The sequence below is a fragment of the Myodes glareolus genome, chromosome 24 (genome assembly GCF_982192425.1).
Source record: "Myodes glareolus chromosome 24, mMyoGla1.1, whole genome shotgun sequence".
NCBI lineage: Eukaryota > Metazoa > Chordata > Mammalia > Rodentia > Cricetidae > Myodes > Myodes glareolus.
Window position 1 is genome coordinate 29,057,173 of NC_142049.1, and position 20,002 is coordinate 29,077,174.

General features: G+C 45.7%; 1 protein-coding gene and 1 long non-coding RNA gene across 3 annotated transcripts in view; one reads left to right on the plus strand and one right to left on the minus strand.

The window, feature by feature from the left end:
- The window catches only part of LOC148117985 (uncharacterized), a 37,821-nt gene extending 22,102 nt beyond the window's left edge, over positions 1-15,719 (plus strand). The window contains exons 2-3 of the long non-coding RNA XR_015736262.1: positions 11,868-11,966; positions 15,316-15,719. This is a non-coding gene — a long non-coding RNA (uncharacterized LOC148117985). The remainder of the gene's footprint in view (positions 1-11,867; positions 11,967-15,315) is intronic.
- Adamts17 (ADAM metallopeptidase with thrombospondin type 1 motif 17) overlaps positions 1-20,002 on the minus strand; it is a 309,925-nt gene that overhangs the window by 19,269 nt on the left and 270,654 nt on the right. For both annotated transcript variants that reach the window (XM_087901254.1, XM_087901253.1), the window contains 2 exons: positions 9,051-9,255; positions 3,265-3,417 (listed from right to left, as the gene is read on the minus strand). In XM_087901254.1, the coding sequence (XP_087757380.1) occupies positions 3,265-3,417; positions 9,051-9,255 (358 nt within the window). The remainder of the gene's footprint in view (positions 1-3,264; positions 3,418-9,050; positions 9,256-20,002) is intronic.

A 20,002-nucleotide genomic window follows, 5' to 3' on the forward strand; every position in this document is an offset into this window, starting at 1 on the left:
AAACCATGGACACATTCTACCTGGGGGCTGTTCAGAGAAGGTGGTGGCTTTGGAGATGACCCTTGTATGACTTCCATACTCCTTCAGATCCACCTTGCTCCAAGCACACCCTGTGTACATATGCACACTTGCAATTGTGCATCTCTGGGTTTTGCTCTGCACGGCAAAGCAAACCTTCTGTGAGATCTGGCTTGATGCATGGAGTTAAATCACTCTTGGTCCTGTAGGCTGGTAGTGCACTGGCCAGACCTGCTGTGGCTGGCTTGGGGTGGCTAACTCTGACACAAACACACATAGCCACTCAGCCTGTATAATGACCAAGATCTGCAGAGGTCAGTATATTCTATAGATCCTCATTCTTGATTATTATGTGGTGAGGGGACTCTTTTTCTTTTAAATCCAGTATATTTGGTGTTCTGTAAGCTTCTTATATCTCCATATGCATATCTTTTGTTAGGTTGGGGAAATTTTCTTCTATGATTTTGTTGAATATATTTTCTGTGCCTTTGAGTTGGTCTTCTCCTTCTGCTCTCCCTGTTATTCTTAGGTTTGGTCTTTTCATGATGTCCCATATTTCCTGGATATTTTGTGTTAAGCTTTTGTTAGATTTAATGTTTTCTTTGATTGATGAGTCTATGTCCTCTATTGTATCTTCAGCTGGAGTAGGAGGCCTTCTGTCTATATGTTACCTTCATTGGTTAAACAAAGAGGTTGCCTTGGCCTTTTGATAGGACAGCAGCTTAGATAGGCAGAATAAACCGAACAGAATTCTGGGAGAATGAAAGCAGAGTCAGGCAGACGCCATGGCTCTCCTCTCTGAGATGGATGTAGGTTAGACTCATCCTCGTAAGCCATGAGTTCGTGGTAAGATACAGATTATTAGAAATGGGTTGAATCAATATGGGAGAGTTAGCCAATAAGAGGCTAGAACTAGTGGTCCAGGCAGTGTTTAAATGATTACAATTTGTATGTTGTTATTTTGGGGTATAAGCGGCCAGGAACTGGGCGGCAGGAACACAGCCCACCACTCCTATTTACAACATTCAGCACTTGAGATTCTCTCTTCTATCCCTTATATTTTATTGTTTATGCTTGCATTTGTGGCTCCTGATCATTTTCTCACAATTTCCATTTCCAGAATTCCCTCAGTTTGTGTTTTCTTTGTTGTCTCTATTTCAGTTTTCAAGTCTTTAATAGTTTCTTTCATCTGTTTGATTGCTTTTTCTTGGTTTTCTTTAAGGGATTTATTAATTTTTTTCATTTTTTTGTTTGTCTTTTCCTCCATTTCTTTGAGGGAATTTTTCATTTACTCTTTAAGGGCCTCAAACATTCTCCTAAAGTTATCTGTTAGACTGGAGAATAATGGGATGTTAGACACAGGTTCAAAGCAAAGAAACAACTGCATTGCATTCCTCAATGTAGATGGGCTTGTGTGACCCAGAACTCACTCTGCCTCATGCCCAAGCCTCCCTGTGGCCAGGCTGGGTCTGGATAGCCTGACTAATGAGGCCAGGTCAAGTTGGTGAGAAGAGCCTTGGGACCCGGGGTGAACTGAGTGACATGTTTTAGGCAGTTGAGCTAGTTGTCTAAGAGTGTCCTCATCTACACCTCAGAATGCAGGAGCATCTTTGAGAAAGAGGCTGAGACAGCCTTGGTGGTCCCCATCTTGGAGATATGGACCAAAGATGCGGGAGAGTGAGACACACGTGGAGTCGGAGCCCTGGACCTGTCACTTGCTGTTTCCACTCAGTAAGCATAGCTTCTAAGGGTGGCAGAGTTCTTTTGCCACGACTTTGATGTTGGATTTCTTCTGCTTGAGATTCATCTTGGGGTTGGTTGTATTGATTTTGTTTGGGGTGGGGGTAGTGGACTGATGCCCTTAATTCCATTTCTTTGGTCAGAATGTGCCAAGGAAGGTCTTTTGGTCTTCTCCAAATTTACGGGTGTCCACAGGCTGCCTTTTTAGCACAGCAGGTGGCACTGAATTGTTCAGCAATGGAAGCCTTTGGAGGGTCTGTGCTCAGATGTAGGCTGGGGACAGCATGGATAGCATGGACATTTCTGCAGGTACCAGAATCTGAAGGTAAAGCGTTCCAGTAGAGCGACCATTGCCAGAGGCAGAGCCAAACTGCCTGCCTGGGACGTATTGCCAGGTTTTATAGTGAGACCCAAATCCAAAATTTCAGGACTCATTTTAACATGGTTTTAGACATTAGCAACAGATTCTGAAATGTTTACGGGACTGATGGTGCAGGTCAAGCGATCGCAGCTGCTTCTGGGTCCCTCGGGTGGAGACTCCGGAAGTATAGGGAGGCTTTCAGTTGCTGAGACCATGAAGAAGCCAATAGACTCTGCATTCATGAGATACCAAGTGTCTCTGCAACAATGCTCTTGGGACAATCTACAAACTAGTCCTTACACAGGCCTCAGCCCTTAGTCCTCGGTAAGTAGGAATCATTTAAAGCTACTATGGCTCAAACAGCAAGGAATAAAATAAAAAACTATACTGGAGAGCCTTGGTGAAGTATACAGGTGTGTATACAGGTGCGCATGGATGTAGGTGCCAGAAGACAACCTTAGGTATGGTTCTTCATCTGCCATCAATATTTTTCGTTGGTCAGGTTTCTCACTGGCATGGAATGCATTGATGTGGTGAGGTGGGTTGATTGGCAACAAACCTCAAGGACCCTTTGATCGCCACTTACCCAGCTCTGGGGGTTACAAGAGAAACTATACACACACGGTTTTGACAAAGAAGCATCATTTTAAAAAACATTCAACTGCCATTTAAACTTTCCCCAGTTCTTCGACATCTCCCAGAACTCCTGCCTTCTCTACCCTGTAGCCTCTTCCCTGTAGCACTTGGTTTACCAAATAAATGGTACTTCTGAGGCCTTGAAATGGGTCTTCTCAACCTAGTTCCTAGATTTGCAAGGCTTTCCTGATGGGTAGCTATGTGGATAGGCTCATGGTAGTTTGCTGGGGTACCACAAGCATGCTGTAAGGGGAAGCTGGGATGCTGAGGAACACCAACTATGTGCTTTAGGCTGCATTTGATTTGCTTCCAAATGCACACACCGTAGTGGGATGCTCCCAGCAAGCTGAAACATTGCTGACCGGCTGGAAAGGGCAGGGAAGATGCAAGCAGGGTCAACAGTGAGTACAGTTCTGAGGGGTGGGGAAAGACAGTGAACTTGCCTCATTATGAGCTCATGCTAGCTCACACTGCCGTGGCGGGATGGAAACCCAGCACTCTGTTCTCACCTTAGACCAGCCCCCAGTTTTCCACTCATAGCAGCTGGAGTAGTCCTCACACGCCTCCTCTGCTTTCGGCCTTGTGGATGCGTCGCATTTCCCTTGAGAGTTGGTGCAGGTCACAGTTCGCTTCTGGGTCCCTTTGCCACAGTTGGCAGAGCACTGCAAGACACAGCAGGGGTGCTTAGGACATTCCAGTTCAGTTCAAGTCCATTAACATCACTGAAATCCCCACTGTGTACCAGGCCCAAGCTGGGAGGCAGACAAGACGATGCGACACAATCCATCCTTAAATGCACCTGGTCTTCAGTCTTTGTTATTCCCTCAGGGGACCCTTGCCAGGTGGCCAGTAATGGACAGATGGGACTCAGAAGAACTCATGGTACCTAGGTGGTCAAATGAAGGAAATGGAATTTAGTGGCCAGCTGCCAGGTCTAAAAGATCAACTCAGGGCAGGAGTTGAAAGGGCAAACCTCACATGAGCTGGCAGAAGAAGCAGGGGCCAGCTGGAGCCAAGTGGGGTTCTGACAGCAAAGGAATCTGAGCCACCTGGCCTCTAGATACACAAGGTAAAGACCTTGATCAAACAGGGGGCAAGAGCTAGAAGCCATGGGTGTTTCTCCTAAGACAAGCTTGGGATTTCAGTGTGGATACCAAGAATGGAGAGATCAACACTCCACACAATAGCATAATTTACTTATTAGGAGGCAGGACATGGAACAACTTGCAGAGGGGATCTGGGCAGAGCCCAAGGGATCACAAATGATGATCAAGACCTCAAGAACTCAAGACTGTAGTGTCCTCATGCAACTGGGAATGACAAAAACCAGACAGTGGTGGCACATGCCTGTAATCCCAGCACTCAGGAGGCAAAGGCAGGAGGATCTCTGCATTTGAGAGCAGCTTGGTCTACAGAATGAGTTCCAGGACAGCCAGGGCCACACGGAGAAACCCTATCTTGAAAAACAAAAAGACAAAACAAAACACAAAAACAAAAAAGGAGAAACAAGAGTCCAAGGAGTTGACAGGACACGGGGACACTGGGTCTTGCCCCGGCCCACTCCACTGTGGGAAGGTATGCTGGGGAGGGCACTTACACAGCTCTCAGTGTAGAAGGAAGCTCAGGTGGAGAGGACTTGTCATCTCTGGGAGAGTGTAGCTGACAAGAGTGTCAAGATGGTGGGTAAGCAGAGGGGATGTGGTCTCCTGCCCTAAGCCAGAAGGCAGAAGGAAGACAGTCCACAGCTCAGAGAGCCACCATTCCCTTTCAATTTGTTATGTGTGACTCCAAGAGGAACACCATCTTCCCACATAGAAGTGGAGGAGGCTAAGGTTGCATTCTGCAGAGGGGATTTCAGGCTAGCTCAGTTTATCACGTGTAGCAGGCCATTGAAATGCCTAAACTTTTTAAAAGTCTTGTCATATCCAGAAAAAAAAAGCACATAAAGGACAAGCATTGTTCTTGGCATTTGTGTTACTGAAGTTTATCCTAAAATAGTGTCTACCTACCTTCTTATGAGCTTTTACGTTTTTTAAAATTTTATGTGTATGAGCTTTTTCTTTATTTAAAATTTTATGTGTATGTGTATATGACTGAGTACATGTATGTGCCCCACATATAGGAAGGTGTCTTCAGAGTCCAGAAGAGGGTATTACATCCTCTGGAACTAGAGTCATAGCCAATTGTGAGCCACCATGTGGGTGCTGGAAAATGAACCTGGATCCTCTCCAAGAGTTGCCAGTGTTGTTAACCACTGAGCCATCTCTCCAGTCCTGTGGGGACTCTTCCTCCTGTGGTGCTTTGAGATTAATCTTGGCTGGCTTGTTTCAAACAGCAAATACATTCCCAAGAACAGTGGTCACCTGGATTTGCTGGGAAGCACATTTGTATATGTGTGTGGTAGTATAGGAGGTCCTTCTATATTTGTGTTGATTTCATTGGTTGGATAAAGAAGCTGCCTTGGCCTCTTGATAGGGCAGCTCTTAGGTTGGTGGAGTAGACAGAACAAAATGCTGGGAAGAAGGGAAGTGTGGCAGACACCATGATTCTCCAGCCTGAGATGGACGTAGGTTAGAATCTTCCTGGTAAGCCACAACCCCGTGGTAATACACAGATTACTAGATATGGGTTAAAGCAAGATGTGAGAGTTAGCCAAGAAGAGGCTAGATATAATGGGCCAGGCAGTGTTTAAATGAAGAAAGTTTCTGTGTAATTATTTCAGGGGTTAAGTTAGCTGGGTGGTGGGACGCAGCCCGCCGCTCTCCTTACTACAGTGTGGCCCTGGAAAAGAACTAGTTGAAAGTGACCCTCAGATGTAAGGGACCACTCCATAGCAGACTTCAGGGCATCGGTCCTCTTGGCCTAGCAGGGCCATTGCATTGAGTCCAGGTCACTGCAGTGATGGTTTCTGAAAGGGCCTGAGTTTGCACAGGATACACCAAAACCAAGTTCTCAGCACAGAAGATTTATTTGCACCAGAGGGACAAAGATGGAATGGAAGGCATGGGAGAGGGGAGAAAAAGGGAAGGGAGTTTTGCCCCAGAGGGACAAACTGCCTCTGGATAAAGTGGAGGCAGATATGGCCCATAGGCAAACAGCAGTTTATAAAGGGAGAAGAAGAAACCCCATGTTAGGATGAGTTGGTTTGTTTGGATTGGGCATGTTAATTAGGGTAACCAAAAGGAGGGCGTTTGATGGTTGGACTTCAGTACTTTGGTACCTGGACCTCATAGTCATCCTCAGGAGGAGGAAGTGGTCAAATAAGGGAATAGACCTTTGCGGCTAGCTTTAGGGATGTAATCTACGGTTTGGTGAGGGACAGGAAAGGGGGACGACAAGGCCAGCCAGTGCCATGCTCGGGTCTGCTAGAGCCCTTCTGTATCTGTTCTGAGAGGTTGTTCTGTTTCTCCACGTGGCCATGTCTCCATTGAGCTCATGGTCTGTGTCCTGGCACCTGCACCCAGAACTCCTCAGCCACCAAGGCCGAGTTACCACCTCTGCCTGTGGCCAGTTCCTGTGTTGTCCTATGCTAAGCTAATCTGCCACTCTCTGGAGCAACAGTCACTGCTGTCCAGCTGTTTCCTTGGCTAAGGCTGGACTCCACCCTCTGATCAGAAGCCCATTCCCTTGAGACTCTCAGCCTTGAGGAAGAGTGGGTGCAGACGGCTGTTGCTAAGGACCCAGGAGGGTGATACTCAATCTCTCTTTACTTCCCCCAGGATGCGGTCAAGCAGCTGAGGAAAAGAGGGCTCCCACAAACCTTTTATTTCCTTCTGATATTTGATCCTCCTTCCAATAGAGTAATGAAGAAGCTGGGGAAGGAGGTGGGTGGTGGGTGGTCAACACTGTTGGGTGAATACATTTCTAAGCCTCTTCTCCCATAAGAAAATGAAAGCCAGTTCTTAGCAGAAGGGATGTAGGCATGTTGGCTCACAGCAGGACAGAATACCAGCTTTGGGCACAATTCAAGCAGGTGGGGGTGTGTGTGATTAGATTTCATGTTCTAGGCCGGCAACATCAGGTGTGCCCTTGTGGACACTGACTCAGGGTTAGGATTAGGTAATGCAGAGGGACACCATAGAGGAATGTCTTTAAATCCTGTTTTTCTGGGCCACACTTCCCATGAGGTGGTCTTCTAGGCTGTAATATGACTTGGTTCTTTAGGTGAGAATGGATTTAATTTTTCCCATAGAGTTCGGGAATTTTTTCTGATTGAAGTACAAATCTTGTTTGAGCTCGAGGTGGTCAAAACCCAGGGGATGCCCTGGCCTGGAGGAAGGGAGGGGTGTTCACATGCCTTCATCTCAAGTACTGAGGAAGACTTCCCATGAATAAGAAACTAGAATTCTAAGAGCATATAAAGAAAAAAAAACAATTTTAAATGTTCCCCTTTCCATCAAATATCATAAAGGGCAGGATAAGGACCCCAGCCCTTAAATAGGTGCATTTTAAGATTTGTTTGAAATCCAACTTCAGTTTAGAGCAGCCAATGACAGGCTTTCTGTTCATTAAAAATGTCCCAAATACTTTTTTATTCAAAATAATTATGTTTGGCAATCAAAGAGAACTTTAAAAATATTTTCCACACTGAAGAGTGTCTTGGATCCAGTCTCCTGAAGTTTCCTAGACTACTCTAGGTTTGGGGAACCAGGGGAAGCTCATCCCTTTATTTAGCTACTTTCTGTTTGTTTTATATCCAAACAATCAACAGAATTGTAACGCCAAGGCAAAGCCTTGAAGGATGACTTCACCAAAGATAAAATGGTGTTTCCAGGAGTGGCCTTCTGACTTAAAACTTAGGCCTTGCTTTTGACTGCTTTCCAACAGGTTTTTTGGTGTGAGATCTGTAACTCTGACTTGCATCCCAAAGGCTGTCCCTCCCAGCACCTAACTCCTGCAAAGTGCAAGAGCTGCCCTGGCATTTCAGGGAAAGCTTTGAAATCAGCTACTCAGCTTGACCATGCTATAATTCAGCCATGTCCAAAGGAGAATGAAAAAGGTCAATGGGTCAATGGGTATTCAGTCTCTCTCTCTCTCTCTCTCTCTCTCTCTCTCTCTCTCTCTCTCTCTCTGTCTGTCTGTCTCTAGTGTCTGTTTATCTATCTATCTATCTATCTATCTATCTATCTATCTATCTATCATCTATCAATCTATCTATCTATCTATCTATCTATCTATCTATCTATCTATCTATCTATCTTCTATCTGTCTGTCTGTCTGTCTATTATCTATCTATCATCTATCTATCTATCTATCTATCTATCTATCATCTATCTATCTATCTATCTATCTATCTATCTATCTATCTTCTATCTGTCTGTCTGTCTGTCTATTATCTATCTATCATCTATCTATCTATCTATCTATCTATCTATCTATCTATCTATCTATCTATCTTCTATCTGTCTGTCTGTCTGTCTATTATCTATCTATCATCTATCTATCTATCTATCTATCTATCTATCTATCTATCTATCTGTCTGTCTGTCTGTCTATTATCTATCTATCTATCATTCATCTATCTAGCTATCTATTTATCTATCTATCTTCTGTCTGTCTATTATCTATCTATCTATCTATCTATCTATCTATCTATCTATCTATCTACCTACCTACCTACCGTCTGTCTATCATCTATCTGTCTGTCTGTCTATCATCTATCTATCTATCTATCTATCTATCTATCTATCTATCTCTCATCTATCTATCTATCTATCTTCTGTCTGTCTATTATCTATCTATCTATCTATCTATCTATCTATCTATCTATCTATCTATCTATCTATCTATCTACCTACCTACCTACCGTCTGTCTATCATCTATCTGTCTGTCTGTCTATCATCTATCTGTCTGTCTGTCTATCATCTATCTATCTATCTATCTATCTATCTATCTATCTATCTATCTCTCATCTATCTATCTATCTATCTATCTATCTATCTATCTATCTATCTATCTATCATCTAGTCTTTCTATCTTATCATCTGTCACCTGTCCACCTATCGTCTCTGAGTAGGAATTTGCACAAGAAATGGAACCAAACAGTACTTTCCCAGTGCTGTGCACCTATTCATCTTCAAAACTACATTATGTATGTTTGTCTGTTTTTAGCGATGCTGTGATTTCAGATGGGGCTTAAGGAAGTAGCTGGAGTGCATTTGTGAGCTGATCATGGGGCAGGAAGGACTTGGTGCTTGGGGAATACCCTGGCACAGACAGCCCACAGTGGGCCCTGTGTTAAGGCCTGCAGGTCATGGCATGGCTTCAGCCTCAGTGGCAAGCCCAGGCACTCACCTCTGACCACTCTGATGCCTCCCAGATAGACAGGCAGTCCTGGCCTTCACAGCTCTGTACTGGGGTCGGCCGGGGTTCTGAGCAGTAGAGGGGCCGAGTAGTGACATGTGTCCCGTTCTGTAGCTGGTATACGCAAGTCACCTCCCGATGTTGGACGCCCTTCTCACAGGTTGCTGAACAGGGGCTCCACTGACCGGCCACCCACCTGCCCAGAGGGAGAAAGGACAGGAAGAAAATAACCCGGTGGTGAGTGAGTGGTGAGAGAGACAGATCTAGAGAGCTTTGTCACCAACTCTAGAAAGAATTCTGGAGCTTCAGAACCCAGGGTAACCTGACCGGTCATCTAGTTCAGTGGCCTCTTTGGTATAGGGAGCTTTCTGCTACAACACTCTCACAGAAGGTTAGGTAATATTCCAGCTGCTCCCTCCCTTTCTCCCTATAGTAGGATCATACAACCTATCTGTTGTCATAGCACATGCTTAGTTCAGTGGAGCGTGAGTAGACATGAAACTGGTCATGTCTCAGCACCAGGAGGATACTTAATGTGTGTGCATGTGTATGTGTGTGTATATATATGTGTGTGTGTTTGGAGGTCAGAAGAAGGTATTATCGTATTCCATATCTTCTCCCCTATGCTTCAGGGGCAGGGTCTCTTCCTGAATGGGGATGGTGGTGGTGCTAATGTTTTGGCTAGGCTGGAAGGCAGAAAGCCCAGCAGTTCTCCTATCTGCATCTCCCCTTAGAGCTGGGGTTACGGGTGTTTGCAGAGACACTCAGCTTATTATGTGGGTGCTAGGATGCAAATTCTCACCTTCATAATTGTGGACCAAGCATTCTGAACCACTAAGCCATTCCTCCAATCCCACATTCAGGGGACGCTTTCAATGTGGTTATGAGGTAGGTTGGCTGATTCTGTTTCCTGCCTTCACATGAGAATCTAGCACTGTTTTAAGGCAATGTGAGGTTTGCTAACACAGCGTTAGCTGACTGATACAGTCCGCACCAAGGCCTCTCCAATGTCTGAAGAAGTACACCGAGACTAGGTCCTCCCTGCTGTCCATGGTCTGAGGAGCCTCCAGACTAGAGTCAGTAACTTGTGACAATGGCATCGTGTGGGCCACTGGAAAATGGGGGTGAGGATGGCACTTGAAAATGTTTTTCTAAAACTGTGTACTAACCCACTGCTTCAGTCACCTGTGAATGGGCCCCTCTGTTGGCTTCAGAGTATTGGGGAACAATTGAGCAGTTTGGACACCACAATTCACTAGGACACAAATGAAGAGAATGCTCTTTTGAGGCTACCAGGGAACCGTTCCTGCTTGGTCCTTGGGTGATGAGCAATCTTTAGTCTCTCTTTCATCCTTCCTTACATATTCCTAGTGCCCAGGATCTTAATACTCATCAAAGCATCTCCGACTCTAGATGGTGAGCATGGATAGCCATTCCATTCTTTGTTAAGATAGCTTTGAATGCCATTTAATGAGATCCCCGCAGGCCACCCCACTGTTTAGAACCATTGGCAGACATTCCAGAACCTCTGGAGTGGGCACTGGGGGGTGTCATTCATTTGTCCCTCTCTAGTTCCAGGTAGCAAATGTCTTCCTGTTGGACCCACCAGTGACGCAGATGGATAGAGGTAACTGTCTACTGTGTGGTATGGTAGTGAGATAAGAACACATACTGTTTACAAACTCTTGACCACAGCATCCAGCCCACATTAGTCGGTGTTCACTCAACTCCATGCACACTCAGCCCCATGTGCACTCAGTTCCATATGCACTCAGCCCCATGTGTACTGAGCCCTGTGTGCACTCAGCCTCATGTGCACTCAGCCCTGTGTGCACCCAGCTTCATGTACACTCAGCCCCATGTGCACTAAGCTCCATGTGCACTCAACCCTATGTACACTCATCCCTGTGTACAGCCAGCCCCATGTACACTCAGCCCCGTGTGCACTCAGCCCTGTGTGCACCCAGCTCCATATACACTCAGTCCTATGTGCACTTAGCTCTGTACACACTCAGTTCCATGTACACTTAGCCACGGTTGTGCAATGGTCTCTTTGGGAGGTAATGGGAAACAGGGCAATGAGTAAGTATTCGATTTCTACTGGCTACTCCCACAGGACTAAAATATCATCTTATACATTTCTTCCTGTTCTAGGTTTCGAGGTAACAAGGATTCTCAAGCCTTCCTAATTGTCATGTTCTGATCCTCTCCAAGAGGATAAATAGGAAATATGGACTGAGCAGCAGGAGAGAAGCCTGGCATTTGTTTTGAAATAAAGATGTTGTCATCATAAATGATTTCTAATGTTGTGTTATTTCTATATTTAAACATTTTCTAAAGATAATTTTATTTATCTTAATGTGTATGTGTAGAGTGTGCCTCAATTGTATATATGTGCATCATATGTGCAGGATCTTTTGTTGGTAGGAAGAGTTCCAGGCCCTTGTGGGCAGCCATATAGGTGCTGGAAATCTAACCCAGGTCTTCTATAAGAGCAGTGAGTGCTCTTAACTACTGAGCCAATTCTCCAGTTCCTAATTTCTGTATATTTAGGCAGCCTGCTCATGCCTGTCAGCTCTATTTACTACTCGACTTATTTTCTCTCACGCGCTGACTCCCAGGTGACAGGCCTGACTGCTTCAATTGACTCTGGAAATATAAATGTCAGGTGTAAGGGCGAACCTTGGTGCTGGTGCAGCTGAGCTGACCCCACCTGGAAAGGCAGCTCTGAATCTCTTCAATCTTTTGTATTCCCCAAGTTTGAAAAGAATCTCTGTGCCCTACTCATGGGACTGTGGCCTGCTCTAGGTACCCGATGGACCTCCAGTTCCAGTATCCCACAAGATGCCACCCTTCAGTTACTGCCTACATTCTGAGGGTCCATCGTCCTGTCCTCAAGAGAATATGGTAAGCTACTTTGGTCCATAAGGATCACATCAGGGGCTCATGGAGTCCAAGGGGAAAGCAGAAGGAAGGAAATGCTGACCCAGGCTACAGCACGGGCAGATTTTGAAGACAAGCTGATCTTGTGACAAAAGATCATCACCATATCTACACTTACAAGAGATACTGGAGTAGCTATGACGGTCAATACTGTCAACTTGGTAGGATTATTGAAGAGCCAAACCTTTGGGCGTATCTGTGGAGGATTATCAAGATTTGGTTGAGGTGAGGTTATCTACCCGAAGTGTGAGTAGGATCATTTGAGCTTCAGCCCAGACTGAATCAATGGAGACAGTAAAGGGAGAATTAGCATTCATCTCTTTGCATCTTGACTACAGAAATAATGTGACCGGTTGCCTCACGCTCCTGCTGCCATGTTTTCCCGGCCATGATGGAAATGAAAATAAACCCCCTTCTCTTGAGTTAGTTGCCTTTGTCATGCATTTTGTTATAGACAAGAAAAGTAACTAATTCAGCGGTCAGACTCAGGAGTAGAATGGGGTCATTCGGAGGCTAAGGGGGTGGGGACACTAGGTACCTGCGGAGCCCTCCTGCTGGCAGCACACCTTCCTACCTGTGGTATGTGCTGAGCATTCTACGGGGGTCACTGCATCATCTGGGGAGACCTTTCAAGCTTGTTTTGGTTGCGTTTTAGGTAGACATATTTCTGCTTCTATCGGAAAATACCGTGATGAGGCATGAGAAGAGAAGGGGTTTCTGTACCCTTCACCATTCTATTGGTTTTTTTGGCAGCGAAGAGCAGGCATTTCCCTGGAAGAACTACGGCTGTAGAAAGCCTCCTTCCGCCGCCTTGAGCACCTGGATGCTACCGTCCCATCAGCACTATACTGTGTAACTGAAGTTCCAAAGCCTCAGATTTGGGAAAGGAGCTCTGCGGGATATTTTTTTTGACACAATTATAACTTAGGCCATTGTTTTCACTTGTGGCCCCTAAACACTTTAAGGGCACATAGCATTTATTAACCAAGTGGGTAGATAGCTCTTCCAAGCCACAGAGCCAGAATTCTCTAGGAAGGCATGGTGAACCTGTCTGTCTGCCCGTCCGTCCGTCCGTCTGTTTGTCTTTCTCAAAGCTGCCCCCTCCCCATTTTTCTGTGATTCAGAACAGAATCCCTTTAGGTCCACAGCAGACTCGTTTTCTGTGCATAGACAAACTGAGCATCCTTTTCCAAAATGCTGAGAAAGAAATGTTTCAGATTCCTGTTTTGCTTTGGATTTTGGGATATTTGCATATATATCAGGCAGTCTCCCAGACATTAAAAATCCCAGTCCAAACACAAAATTCACACATGCATGCATATACATACCCCTGAAGGTAATTTTATGCAGTATTTCTAGTGTTTTGACCACAATCTGGTCCTGAGGTCAGGTGTGGAATTTTCTACTTAGGGCACCATGTTGACACTGAAAAGTTTTTAAATTTGTGGCATTTTGGATTTTGTAGTAGCCAACTTGAGTCTGTGCTTGAAAGTTATACTATTCTAATTAGATATTCTGGGTAGATCAGTGACTTTAGTACACACACATGCACACACACACACACACACACACACACACACACATAGGGAAAACACAGCTCGGATGGTAAGCATGAAGACTTGTTTGATTCCCACTCACATACAATGCGAAGCATGGTGGTATGTGGTTATAACTTCACAATGGGAAGGGGGTCCCTGGGGCTTGCTGGCCTGACAGCCTAGTCTACTTGGCGAGTTCTAGGCTAGTGAGAGACCCCACTTCAAGAAAAATCTGAATTGTATGTTGACTAAAGAAAGACAACCAAGTTTGACCTTTGGCATCTGCCCATGTATGCTAAACATGCATATCCACACACACGAACACACACATGAAGCAATTTATCACATATATGTGTATGCATAGCCATAGTTCACATACATATGTATATACACTTTACTTTTTGTTATTTGTTATTTAGTTATTTTGCTGTAACAAATAACTAAAAACCTAATAGTGCAAGACAACACCAACTTGTGATCTTGTGGGGCTGCCAAGCGTCCTTCCTCCTGTCTAACACCAACCAAAACCTCAAGGAGCAGTGTAACCCCGGAGCCTCCCATCTGCTCAGGACTGTGTCCCTCTCCCGCCTCCTGGCAGACTGGAGCTAGCAACTCTGAGGAGAACACTCTGACAGCTTTCCCACGTGCCATTTATAGTTTTCCTGAAGCCAGGAGACCACTTTTATTAAACAGATGTGTGAAGAAAGCACAGCAAGGCATTGCAGGGGCGACCTAAGGAGCCTGGATGGGCTGCTCTCCCAGGGGAATCAACAGCGCCCCTTTACGGCCGCTGTACATGAGGCTTCAATTCTGCCTCTCTCCACTTAAACTCGAGAATTATGAGTTCTCAGATAGTATTCCCTGAAAAGTAATATTATTCACATATTTGTTTTTTAGAAGAGGAAATGAGAATCTGACGGGTGTCACGCTGGCCTGGGGATATGAGATCTCCTGGAAGGAGACATTTCTGTTTGCAGAGGGGCTCAGCAACCCATGATGTTCTCCTTGGCATAGCCAAGAATGAGCACTCTTGAAGGAAGCAACCTCCATCCCTGAATCCTGACTTTAAACAGTCTTGTGTCCTCTGGGTCCTAAAATTGAGAAGGTGGTGTCTGACAGGATCTATGCCCTTTCCATGTTGGCTGCCCTTGGACAACTGTGGTTATTTATTCTTTGCTAGACAAAGAATAAATGAAGGAGGTAGTAGGGAGGCAGGGAGGAAGGGTGGAAAGGGTGAGGAGCGGGGAGAGGAGAGAGGAAGTTATAGACAGTCTGCTGATACTCTGTTAAAATGTGCTTTAATATTCTAACCCATATCACGATTAATGTAGTTGACCCGTTCTATAGGTGGAAATATTTAGGCACTGTGAGGCTTAGTGACTTACTCAAGGTTACTCATTAATGAATGGCAGATCCACCTTCCAGAAGTCTCATTAGGACTCAGCTCACTTGCCATACAGCTCACTCATTGAAAGAGTCTTCAATATTGTCAATTATGAAGCCATGACCTTCTAACCCTGGGACATTTTTATCACTTCCACAAGAAACCTAGACTCCTTATCGGTCTTCCCCAACACCCAGCCATCCCGCCTAGTCCCAGATTGGCACTAACCCACTTTCTGATTCTACACACTTCCCTGTTCCAGAAATGTCATGCAGTTAGGGTGTCACATGACACAAGACACATTACACTTGGCTTCTTTCAGCTAGCACGTGTTTTCAGAGTTTATCCAGGTCATGCCATAATTCTATGCCTTATTCCGTTTTATTGCCAGGTCATATTCCCACCGTGTAGATATGCCACATCTTATTTATCTACTCATCGGCTGGCAGAGATTTCGATGGCATTCCAGACTCCCAACTCTGGACATCGTGAGCAATGCTAGGATGGACCTTTTGTGCATGTTTTCTAGGGTGTCCCTTCTCATCTTTCTTGGCGTATACCTAGGAGAATTATTTCTGCACTCAGAGCTTCAGGAGCGCCCGGCTGTTTTCCGAAGCAGTTGAACCATTTTATGTTGTCAGAATCAAGTTGTGAAGACTCTGAATTTTCCCCATCCTTACAAATAATCTGGCACGATCTTTTCCGATTCGATATCTTAGTAGATGTGACTACTATGTGTCCCTGCTTGTTTTTTTATTGTGATTAGATATATATGACAAAATTTATCGCTTTAGCCTCTTGTATATCCACAGAACCATGATATTAAATAAAACCACAAAATTGTATCATTACCACCTACGTAGCACCCCTCTCACATCTTGTCGTCTCAAACTGAAGCTGTGCCCATCAAACCGTAACCTCCCTTTCTCCCATGACTGCTCTGCTTGCACCCTCTGTGGATTCACAGGGGCCTCACAGAAGTGGTGCAATTACTACCTGCGGAGTCCTAAAGGTCTGTCTGTGTTGTGGCGTGAATCACTCTTTCCTTTCTTTCTAAGGCAGAACATAGAAATCAATCAGGAAAGAGACAAGTGGCCAAATCAGATAGTGGGCAAAAACTAGGGGAATGAATCACAAAACAAACATAAATGTTGCCTAAACATAAAATTAGGCAAGTTTTCTTGTACACAATAACAACAAAAAAAACCCCTAATTTATCATCACTTCCTTCCACAAACCAGCAGTGCTAGAAAAATTAACCAAGCCAGATTTATCTGTTAATGATAAGATGGGAATTCTTATTTCATATTGGGGATACTGTACGGTGGTCTCTTTCTACCTGGAAGGGACAGTCACCGGGGGCTAGCCTCGTGTAGCTCTGCGGCCTGGGGCTGGCCCTCCTCCATCTTAGCTAGTCAAGTGAAGAGAACAGCTTTCTCCTAAGTTTTCAGATGTTGGACTCCAAAACCTTAAGCCGCCTGTGTGGGCCAAGTCGTGTCTGCTGAGGAATTTGGCCCTGTGGCCTCCAGTCTGGTACTTTACACTTTAATATCCCAAGCTGGCAGCTGTGGAGTTTCTGACCCAACCCCTCAAAGGCCAGGAGTGCAACACCTCCATCCCATCCCAAGGAGGAAAGGTTCCACTGGTTGACACATGTGACTCCATCATTTACTCCTTGACTTTTACTCTTTGTGGTTTTAGGACACACTGACGCTATGTTTGCTTTCAGATTGGCTTAACAGGTGAGCCTAAAGAACTCTGCTCTAAAAATCTTAGCAGGAACAGCAACCAAAGTTCCTTCAGATGAATGATGAGACATGGTGTTCCCAGTGTGCACCGAATGATGCCCAATAGAAAGAAATACTAAAGCCCTGATCTCAGAGATGGCAGAGAATACCCCAGGTCCAATTCATACCAGCAGAGGTCCCTGCACAGCTGTCCCCACTGCCTGGTCCCACAAAAATTATTCAACGTGAAAAGTGCAGGCAGGACCTCCTCAGCATTCCGCCCTGTGGCTGTCCTGCTTTGGCTATGAAAAGGCTCAGAATTTTTACAAGACTCAGGCAATGTTCCTACGGGGAGTTCTCAAGAGCTAGAGTGTGCCAGCTCAGCTGCTTCTGGAAGTGAGGCTGAGGGGATGGGCTATTCCAACTGCCGATCTGGAGGTCCAGAGGCACCCCTCACCACCTGCCTGCCCTGCAAGTGTTCTTTCTGGTGCACAGCTGTCATGGTCAGGGGTTCATGGTCTGCTACCCCAGCCTCAATACCTTTCCTACAAGCCACACACTCAGTCCTGACTCCCCAAGACCATACATCGAAAGCCAGCATGTCTCCTTAGCAACACTCCAAAACGATGGTCGTTGGTCTAGTTTGACTCCCCGGTGCCTGTTAATCTGCCACCATGTTAGAAGTAGTGGTCATGGCTTCTAAAGGCCAGGTGGGTGGTGGACTTGAAAAGTCCACCCAGGGTGACAGACAGCAGGGTGGAGCCATGTGGACACAGCTGGTGCCTGGAGATCTCAGCCCTGAGTCAGTGGTTGGCACTGGGCACTGTCGACCTTTCCACTTGACTACAGTGAGCAAGGGTGCCTGGTGAGCATGACACGTCACCACAAACCTCAGTGCAGATGGCAGGACACTTGTGACCCTGACAGCCACTCCTAGTTTTCCTCTGCTTGCCTCCTGATCTCACTGGGCTGTGACTGCTAACCACGGTCTTGTTTCTCCAGCTCCTTTCTATAGCAGATCATGCTCCCTTTGGCCCAGTCTTTGACTCTTCAGTAACCACGAACAACTTCTTCTTCTTCTTCTTCTTCTTCTTCTTCTTCTTCTTCTTCTTCTTCTTCTTCTTCTTCTTCTTCTTCTTCTTCTTCTTCTTCTTCTTCCTCCTCCTCCTCCTCCTCCTCCTCCTCCTCCTCCTCCTTCTCCTCTTCTTCTTCTTTTTTTTTAAATCAAAACAAAAACTATGGCTCCTGGAATTGGGGAGATGGCTCAGACAATGAAGTGCTTGCTCCACAAACACAAGGACCTGAGTTTTGTCCCCAGGACCCACATAGAAATACAGGTATGGCATGCTCCTGCTGTTCCCAGCAGGGAGGAGGACACGAGAGAGTCCCAGTAAGTCCAGCATAGACAGTCTACCCAAATCAGCAAGCTCTGGACTCAGAGAGACCCTGCCTCAGAAGATGGAAAACATCTAATGCTCGCCTGTAGCCTCTTCTGGCACACACACACACACACACACAAACATGTACACATGCATACAATGCATACATTTATACACACACACGATCCATATCACACTCAGACCTACATACTATACACAGACACACCACATACACACACTACGTGGAGACAGAAACAGACAGACATACACATAACCCCCTAGAGATAGACAGACACCCCAGACAGACAGACAGGCAGACACACACACACACACACACACACACACACACACACACACTCATAGAGGAACTTGTGAAAATATGCTTCTGAGGATGCCGCGCCTCCAATGCTCTATCCTGAACCCCTAACCCCTAACCCCTGCTGGTCTGGCTGGGAGAGGTAGTGCAGCAGAACTCTTGCCATGGCTGTGGTGCCTAGGTGTGTGTGTGTGGTTGCAAAGCCCATGCATGACAAGTCAGGAGAAGCGGCTCAGCTTGAATTATTTTCTTACCACAAGTAAGAGACTGTTCTATTCTACCAAGGCAACCCCTGGGGAGATCTCAAATGTGGCTCCTTCTCCTCACGTCCACAGCCATGTCACCTGAGGTACAGCAACAATTAAGAGTCCATCTCTTTACACATCAGGCTAGCCCTGGAAACAGCTCAGCCATGCTATTTTCTTACTCTAAAACCTCCAGCCGCAACCTGTATCTGCTGACTTTCACATCCTGGGCCTGACTTCCGAGACACAGTTCGATGATGTTTTCGTTCATTCAATCCCAGACTCCATCTCATTTCAGGGAGGAGCATAGACATTCCCAGGAAGACATGCAAACAAAATAATTTTTAGACTAAGGAAATAAGAATGGGGAAAGTGAGCTGGATGGTGGTGGTACACGCCTTTAATCCCAGCGCTTGGGAGGTAGATCTTTGTGAGTTCGAGGCCAGCTTGGTCTACAAGAGCTAGTTCCAGGACAGGCTCCAAAGCTACAGAGAAACCCTGTCTCGAAAAACCAAAATAAATGAATAAATAAATAAAATGAGGGAAGTTCAAGGTGAGGGTGAATGGCCTCATTACTTCTGCTTTGATTGGCTATGGATGCTTGATCCAGAGATCTTGGCATGACTCCCTCTGCCTGGTCTTCCTCAGCTGGCCATTTCAGGAATTCCTATAAGGATCCCCACAATAATATACCTCTCTGACCTCTGCCTGCACTTCCAAGACTCCCTACATGGTTGGAGTTATTTGGTTCCTGCAAAAACACCCTAGGCTTGCCATGGCCTTGAGACTCCTAAGGGTAAAGAGGCCTGGGTATAGTTTGGGCACCAGAAATATGTCTTTGACTTTGACTAGCCAGCTGCTGCTGGGTTCAGAGTTTCGACTTGTGAAATGGGTACTTATGCTATGCACTGATCATATATGGGTCAACTATGTATTCCCATATGGACTAACTAAAGACTCCAATAGGCATACTGAAGAATAATAGGCCAGGTGGTGGTGGTGCACACCTTTAATCCCAGCACTCAGGACACAAAAGCAGGCCGATCTCTGTGAGTTCAAGGTCAGCCTGGTCTACAGAGTGAGTTCCAGGACAGCCAGGGCTACACAGAGAAATCTTGTCGCAAAAGCCAAAACCAAACCAAAAATGTGAAAGCCGGCATCCTTCCATCCTGTGCCCTCGTCCCCCCTCACAGGCCAAAGCCACTTCTCCCCCTCCTCTGCAGTAAGCCTTTAAGACTCACAAACCAAAGCTCGACTGCAGCACGCGGGGAAGACTGTGTATTAATGCTTCTGCCTAGTAAAGCAACCAGCCGTTTCCTATAAAACGTTCTAGTGGGAGAAATCTATGCTAAAATACTCATGGCCTTTGTCTCACTTCACAGAACGCTTCAAACATCCTAATCGGATGGAG